The 7,618-nt window shown below is 43.5% G+C and overlaps 1 protein-coding gene across 2 annotated transcripts; it reads left to right on the forward strand.

Moving 5' to 3' along the window:
- Window positions 1-3,974: 3,974 nt before the first annotated feature.
- Window positions 3,975-7,618, forward strand: LOC147520482 (SH3 domain-containing protein 2-like). 2 transcript variants are annotated; one of them, XM_086592028.1, is made up of 10 exons: window positions 3,975-4,247; window positions 4,389-4,508; window positions 4,584-4,653; window positions 4,735-4,886; window positions 5,454-5,555; window positions 5,713-5,913; window positions 6,043-6,105; window positions 6,203-6,355; window positions 6,459-6,533; window positions 7,365-7,618. In XM_086592028.1, exons 1-10 carry the CDS (start codon window positions 4,188-4,190, stop codon window positions 7,479-7,481), a joined length of 1,113 nt encoding a protein of 370 aa, XP_086448154.1. In that variant the 5' UTR covers window positions 3,975-4,187; the 3' UTR covers window positions 7,482-7,618. The 2 variants fall into 2 exon arrangements, with proteins under 2 accessions (XP_086448154.1, XP_086448153.1); XM_086592027.1 differs by having other exon boundaries at window positions 4,058-4,247; window positions 4,584-4,886.

Here is a 7,618-nt window from a genome sequence, read left to right on the forward strand (position 1 = left end):
ATCTGAGTGTGGGGTCGAGGTTAGCCCTACATATACAAACTTCGGTCGTCTTCGTGCCAAGGTTCACTTTTCTTTTTACGCCACGGGGGTTTACAACTGGCTGGCGAAGCACTACTTGGCTTACGCGACTTCCGGAAGAAGGGCGGAACTATTTGGTGGGACGATCGTCCGGTAATTTGATGGTGGGCTTAATTGGTTAAAAAATGCGAGGGGTAGCCACGAACTGGGGAGTGGGACCTGGCTGCAAACACATTGATGGTGCGGCTGCTATTGGCTTTGTGGCGACGCGGCATGGGTGAGACGATCTCTCGAAACTTTAAGCCCGACGGCCACCGTCATTTGGGTCAAAGCTAGAGGTCTTCGCCCGATTGCATTGAGGACTTCGGGAGCGAAAAGTGCGGTATCGGCATTGGAGAGAACGTCTGCTTGGAAGAGCCCCCAGCGTTCTGCTTGGCAGTTCGGGGTTGGACTTCGCGACGACTAAGTCACGTGCCATTGTGTAGGCTGGAGGGCTCTGTATGGTGGGAAGCAATTCACGGCGGTCAGCATCGGTTGATTGGACACGGTTACAATGGTGCGCTTCAAGTTGATTGCTTTAAGCTCCATCATGCCTCGAGGTCCCGGGAAGCGGAGAACTTGATGTAAAGTGGACGATGCGACCGCATCCCGATGAATCGGGCGTCGTCCGAGGATGGCATTGTATGGCGACTTCTTTGTCGAACGAGAACCGAAGTATTGCGGGTAATCTTATCCTCTCGAGAGCCCACCGTCTTCGGTAAGATAATGTCACCAATGGGGACTACGGAGCCCATTGAACCCGTAAAGGGAGCGATTGGGTCGACTAGAACGGACTTGGGGAGGTTCATCTCTTGCATGGTGTGGTAAAATAAGATGTCACAGAGGCGCCGTGGTTCGTCGACGCGCACTGTATCCGGTCGGCCGATTTTGACATGAGCGACCAATCGCGTCATTATGAGGAAGGCGGACTTTGCTTAAGTCGGCCCTGTGGAAAGTGATATCGCTGCAAGCGCGACTGAACCAATGGCGTGAGCTGCCCTGTGAAGTAAAATGATAGACTTCCCGAAGAGCGCCGACCCGGCGTCTTTTCTCGGGGAAGAGGTCACGGAATCGTCCGGAAAGGTAATCACATGAATAGTCTGCGAGCATTGTCACGATCGGACGAGTCTTTGCCTTCTCTCGTGGCGAACGATCCGCGAGCGCCCTCACCGTGAGGACGAGCCCGTATCCCTTTGGCGGTGACGGTGAGGTGGAGATCGACTTCACGCATTACCACGACGAACCCGGCAACTTGTGGACGCAGTCGCCATCGGGGAATGCTAATGTAGTGTTTGATATAACCGGCTTCCACCAGTCTTGGAGATAATGCTTGAGCCCCAAAGATGCATCGTTTCATGGCACTTTGCTTTATGAAATGCACAAAAGGCTTGCCAGTCGATCTGCTGGGTTGCGATGGTTGGCGGAAAAATGGCGCCGCTTTAATCTTATCGGTATGTGGTCGGGGAGCGATGTCGGACGATGAATTCTCGTTGTGTTGTTATCGATCGCACGGACGAGCGGGTGGGGCATCGACTGGCGCTGCTTTTGCCCGAGGGGAACGATCCGAGACCGGCGACCTCGTGGCTCTCGCTAAACCATGGAGTTTTAAAGTTTCTTGCAACTTGATGATGTACTTATCCACGCTGAAGCGTAGAGCTTCGGATCTGACGGCGTTCCTTCATCAACGACCTAGCTAGGTCGCTATTTCGCGCTTTTCGGCAAGCATTGGAAAAGGCCGGTGTGGCGAAAGATTCTTTCAAACCACTTTCCATGCACGCCAGTTCGGCCTTGAACCGGAATAGGAACGAATAGTTTAAGCCTTCGCCTCCTTGAATGATAATTGAAACAGAGAATCAAGATGCGCCTTCTTCCGCTTGTTGTGGGGCGTCGGGTGGCGAACAAATCGATAAAATTCGTTGAAAGTGTTTATAGAATCGGACTCGATGAAAAGAACCAATCTAGCGCCATCCGCGAGGTTGGAAATAATCAGCGTGGAGATAATCGAACTTCGGGTGGTTGTAGAGTGCCAAACTCGGATATAGCGAGAGCCACATCATCGACCGGGGCATGTCTTTGCCGTCGTACATGGGAAAGCGTGGGTGGATAAAGTCGTGTGGAGAGGATCGAGGACCTCTGCGGTGAATCCGGAGATCGCAGCGATCACGTCTTAAGCATCTTGTGCACAACTGCGGTCGAGTCCTTCTTCGGAGGTCCGCCAATCCTTTGGGATAACTTCGTTAAAGGCTGGCGATTAACGTCATTGATCTTGTGTTCGCTCGTTTCCGACTTGTTGTTGCCGATAACTATCCACTGAAAGCACGTAAAGTAGCATTTTCCTCCCGAGCAAGGAAATGCTCTCATTCGTTATTCCTAGCGGTGGGCGAGGTTCGAACTTGATCTTCTATGCTAACCATGCTTCGTGGGTTCGGAGAGTTAGAGATGGATGAACCGATCTAAAGTGGCTCTCCGATGTCGAAACCCCACAGACGCCAATGTAAAGGAGGCGTTTTAGTTTTTTCTCGATTATAGTAGAAGAGGTCGAGATGGGTTTGGACTTTGGATGGGACCGAGGTATTTGTGAAGGAGCTTAACCGCCCCACATGATATCTTCTCTTGTTCTTCCTTTTGTTGGGGAGAGAAGAATCGGTCCGAGCGTAGTTCGGTAGATGGTATTTATAGGATTTTGGGGAGCGGAGATCCTTCGGACACGTGTACCCTTTGTGTACAAATGTAGGGTAGAGATCGTGAATGAGGCCGGAGTGGTTTTGGTGTAAGTCATACTCGATTGGGAGTTGGCGGTAGTCCCTATTTCGGTGGTGGGAAATACAAATAAGATTTTGGCAATGATTACATCCGGTGGGCGCGTCTCGGCAAAGTGTTAAATCTTGAAGTATCTTTGTTCATACCACCTACTTGTAAGGAGTCGCTCGCAGATCGGTCTTGGAGGTCGATACGTTGAGGTCGCTTGCCGTCCCGCAAGACACACCTACTTGTAAAGGAGTCGCTCGCAGATCGGTCTTGGAGGTCGATGCGTTGAGGTCGCTTGTACTTCGTCTGCAATGTTCCTTAGTGGGGATATTGCTCCCCTACACTCTCATTCAAATTTCAAAGCATAGATAGTCGATCGAACTCCTAATTTCATGGAAATAAACTTTGTGATATCACTGAAGAGATCTTTCCTTGTGGTAGTTGTTCCACTAGACGGGCTTTGCCTAATGGGCTTTACATTAATAAAAGGCGTGCATAGACGGAGTCATCGAGGTGGACTTGGTCCAGGATGGTTCGTTGATTCAGTTTTCTTTTTGTATATTTTTTCGATAATCTCAATCCGTTTGCCGAAAAAGTTGAATAGAAAATCTTGGTAAATTCAAACCGCACACCTGCTCCATATAATTTCGTGAATCAGTCCAAGCTTTAAACTTGTCGTCCCTGCAAAACAATTTTAATTAAAAACAAAGGAAAAGTCAGAGTTTAGAAACTAGTGAAATTAAAGGTGAATTTGGATACACCCATAAAACACACTCCCATACCCAAATTTCAAAATAAATGGATAAAATAATTTTAGACACATTAACGTTCTTAAATTGCTATTTTTTTTATTAAATGTACCCAAAACAAAACAAGTCATTTATTTAATATATATCATGGGACTCTATACGTACTAAATCTTAGATATTATACGTTTTTGACTTGTAACTGAAAAAAGAATGTGTTCATCTTCTTTTCCATTTTCGTGTTAATCGAAAGAAAAAAATATTCTTAATTTCTTATTAGTTAGAGAGTATTAGAGTGTTTTTATGGGTGCATTTGAGATCACCCAAAATTAAACTAGGGCATGATTAGTAATTTTGAAACATGAACCAATCAAACATGATCACATTGTTTGCTTATAAGTCACGAAGGAAAAGAAGAAAGCTGTGCACGTGCCACCTAAGTTATATCCGTGACAGTGACATCAAATCGGACCGTGTTTGTCTAACACAAAATCTTAGGAGCACCCAACATTTGAAACCCCCTGTGTTTTTTTTTTCCCTTCTTCTCTTTTTTAAAATAAAAAAAAAACAACGGTCTCTAAAGTTGCGTTTCGCCCGAAACCGAAACCCCTAAGCTGCTGGATCTGAATCTATTGAATGGATGCGCTACGGAAACAAGCTACAAGGTTTAGAGAACAAGTCTCCAAACAACAACAGGTATTTTTTTTTTTCCTTCCCAGGCCCTAATTACTCTTTTCATTTGTCTTAAGATCTAGTTTCATTATTTACGTTGTTAACAATTAAATTGATGCACATGTGGTTTTACTTACTGAAATGATTATTTATTTTTGTTCGCAGGCTGTTCTCAAGCAATTTGGAGCAGGAGGGTATGGTTCAGATAGTGTACTTGCTGATGAAGTGGAATTGAATCAGCATCAAAAGCTAGAGAAGCTTTACATCTCAACACGTGCTGGGAAGGTTGTCTCCTCTAGAACATTTGTTGTTTTTACTTTATTTTATTTATTCATCTATTGAACGTTTTGTTGTTTCCAGCATTTCCAAAGGGATATTGTTCGTGGCGTAGAAGGTTATATTGTTACGGGTTCTAAACAAGTTGAAATAGGTATGACTTTATTGAGATTTTTTACATTTTTATGTATGCTTATTGTAAGCATGATCTGCGCTGAGACAAATTGTTTACCAGGCACGAAGTTGTCAGATGATAGCAAAAAATATGGGGCGGAGAATACCTGTACTAGTGGCAGTACTTTATCGAAAGCTGCATTGAGTTATGGGAGAGCTCGCACACAAATGGAAAAAGAACGTGGGAATCTACTGAAAGCACTTGGTACACAGGTTTGATCATTCACTTGATGCCAACGATCGATGAGTTTTCATCCTTTCGTTTCCAATAAAACATAAAATAGAAGTGTAGTCGACATGATTTTGATGGCAAATACGAGATTTGCGGGAATAGATATCCAAGGGCTAGGCTCAAACTTTGCTTTTATGTCGTTAGATTTACTCTTCAATGCAACAACATAGTTGGTGAATTCCAAGCACGTAAGTTGAAAGGGTAAAGTGAAATTCATTACGATTAGGTTTGATGTGCATTGTTATGCCTCACTCCAATAGTGCAGACTTTTGAAGTGGTTGTTTACATTTTGGTCCTGAGATGCTGTGTCTCTGTGATAGCACCAGAGGGAGGTGTTGTTTGGCGTGTACCCTTCTTGATAGGTGTTTTCCGTGTGTCCCTTTTCTGTGTCGGTAGCCGCTTTGGTATATATTGTTATGCCCTCTCCAATAGCTCAGGCTTTCAGGGTAATGTGGTTATTATGAACGACATACCCATAAATGTTGAGGATTTAATTGTACAAAGATTGTTCCATTCTTACTGTTTTAATATATAGTAGCCCATATTAGGTTGCTGAGCCATTGAGAGCGATGGTGATGGGAGCTCCACTGGAAGATGCTAGACATCTTGCTCAACGATATGATAGATTGCGACAAGAAGCTGAGCAGCAGGTAAAATCGGAGGCAGCTATACTCCTTACCGCATGACAATTCCCCTTTGCTATGTTCTTTGCACATCCACTAGAACATTCTTTTTTTCCACCTCTCTCCTTTCATGCTGTAATCCCGTGGTTGACAACTCCCAACCTTTTTGTTTGGATCTTCGCAGGCTGTGGAAGTCTCCAAAAGGCACGCAAAAGCAAGAGAATCCATGGGAAATCCTGATAATACCTTCAAGTTGGAGTCTGCAGAAGCTAAGCTTCAAGAGCTCAAGTCAAACGTAGCAACTCTTGGGAAGGAAGCTGCTGCAGCAATGGCTGCTGTGGAAGCGCAACAACAACGGCTAACACTACAGAGACTTATTTCCATGGTATGTAGTTTAATACACTGGCACAGACAGGGTACAATATACAGTTTATATTGTAAGTATTGTCTGTATTACGCAACTGAACTTAAAAGGATTTGTTCCTCTCTTTTTTCTTTTTGACCTGCATTATAGGTTGAGTCTGAGCGCTCCTATCATCAGAGAGTCCTACAGATACTTGATCAGCTTGAGGGTGACGTATGGGATATACCACTTAAACCTTCTGTGACTGCTTGTGTTATCGTTTTTATATTTGAATTAATCTAGTCTTGCACTGCCAACTTCAAATTAACAGATGGTATCAGAGCGACAACGCATTGAAGCTTCTCCTAGCCCAGTTGTTGACAACCCTATGCCACCACCTCCATCATATGAAGAAGTTAATGGTGTTTTTGCCTCTTCAGCATATGATGGAGCAATTGATGGAACAGGTTACTTTTTAGGAGAGGTAATTCTCGGTGTTTCTATTCTAATATATTAACAGAAAATAAGGTGATATATATCATTGCTTTCTAACATATGTTGTCTACTTTATCTCCATTTTTGTTTAGGTTATGCATTCATATCAGGCAGAGTCTGGCGTGGAATTGGATTTGTCAGTTGGTGACTATGTTGTTGTCCGAAAGGTTCAGACATCCTTCTTTACTTTGTTCCTTGCATTTGACACATCTGTTTTAGTGATACTTTCTATTGCTTACAAAGACGGAGCAAGAAAATGTTTTTTGCATTTGGCATGCATAAGTTAATAAAGAATCTCATGCTTTACACCATGCCTTATAAACCCCTTTTGGTTGTTCGTGAACTTCAGTTCTACTTCCACGTTTATAGAAGTCCAAACTTGGTGGTTGATGCATTTAGCTTTCAATTTTATTATTGCAAACAGCACTGTTGTTTCTGTTTTTGGCTCTTTACGATTATGGCTGTAATCATGTTCAATCTCATAGTGTCTACCACATACTGACTAGCACAAATGCACCTATATGCCTCACTTAGTTCTTTGTCTATGAGTTCTTGTTGGTGATGCAGTTGAGATCCACAGCAGTTATATGGCTTACTAGTTTCCCATTTTAAGTGCATGCATTACAGCATTAGCTCCTTTGGGGGGATTCAGCTTCGTTCTAAATCATGGTCAGAAATGCTTATTAGAGACATTTTCCCTTTGCTTCATTTTGGCTACTGTAAGTCAGATACTTGAAAGCTCTATGTCACATAGAAGCCTAGAAAAGTAGAAAGGATAACGTAGTGTAAAGGTTGTGAACATGGTATATCTCAGTCTTCTCCCGGTGCTTATTCTGTATGTTGTTTTGTTTGATTTGTTCATTTTGTGTGTACGAGGGTTTACATGTTGAACACATTCAGATTGGTTTCCAGCTTTATTATGCACCTAAGAGATTTCTCTTGGCCATGTAGAGCTTACTCATCTTCCAACATCTGATTGTGGGTTTTTGCTTACGTAGGTATCAAACAATGGTTGGGCAGAAGGTGAAAGCAGAGGGCGGGCAGGTTGGTTCCCTATCGGATACATTGAAAGACGAGAACGAGTTCTTGCTAGCAAGGTTGCTGAAGTTCTATAAATTATATATATAATTTGAAAACTCTGAGTGAGCCAATCTATTAATGTGTGTGTTTGTTCGGATTCGGAAGTGGTGCTTATTCTCGTTAAGGGCAAACCTATTTTTGGGGTTGATATAGATGGCTCAAGTTCACACAA

Source organism: Coptis chinensis, chromosome 2 (assembly GCF_015680905.1).
Source record: "Coptis chinensis isolate HL-2020 chromosome 2, ASM1568090v1, whole genome shotgun sequence".
Taxonomy (NCBI): Eukaryota; Viridiplantae; Streptophyta; class Magnoliopsida; order Ranunculales; family Ranunculaceae; genus Coptis; species Coptis chinensis.

Coding starts and splice junctions, on each gene's coding strand:
- LOC147520482 (XM_086592027.1), top strand. CDS start 4,188: ATGGATGCGCTACGGAAACAAGCTACAAGGTTTAGAGAACAAGTCTCC. Junction 5,556..5,712: donor GACAAGAAGCTGAGCAGCAG/GTAAAATCGGAG, acceptor GGATCTTCGCAG/GCTGTGGAAGTCTCCAAAAG. Junction 5,914..6,042: donor TACAGAGACTTATTTCCATG/GTATGTAGTTTA, acceptor CCTGCATTATAG/GTTGAGTCTGAGCGCTCCTA.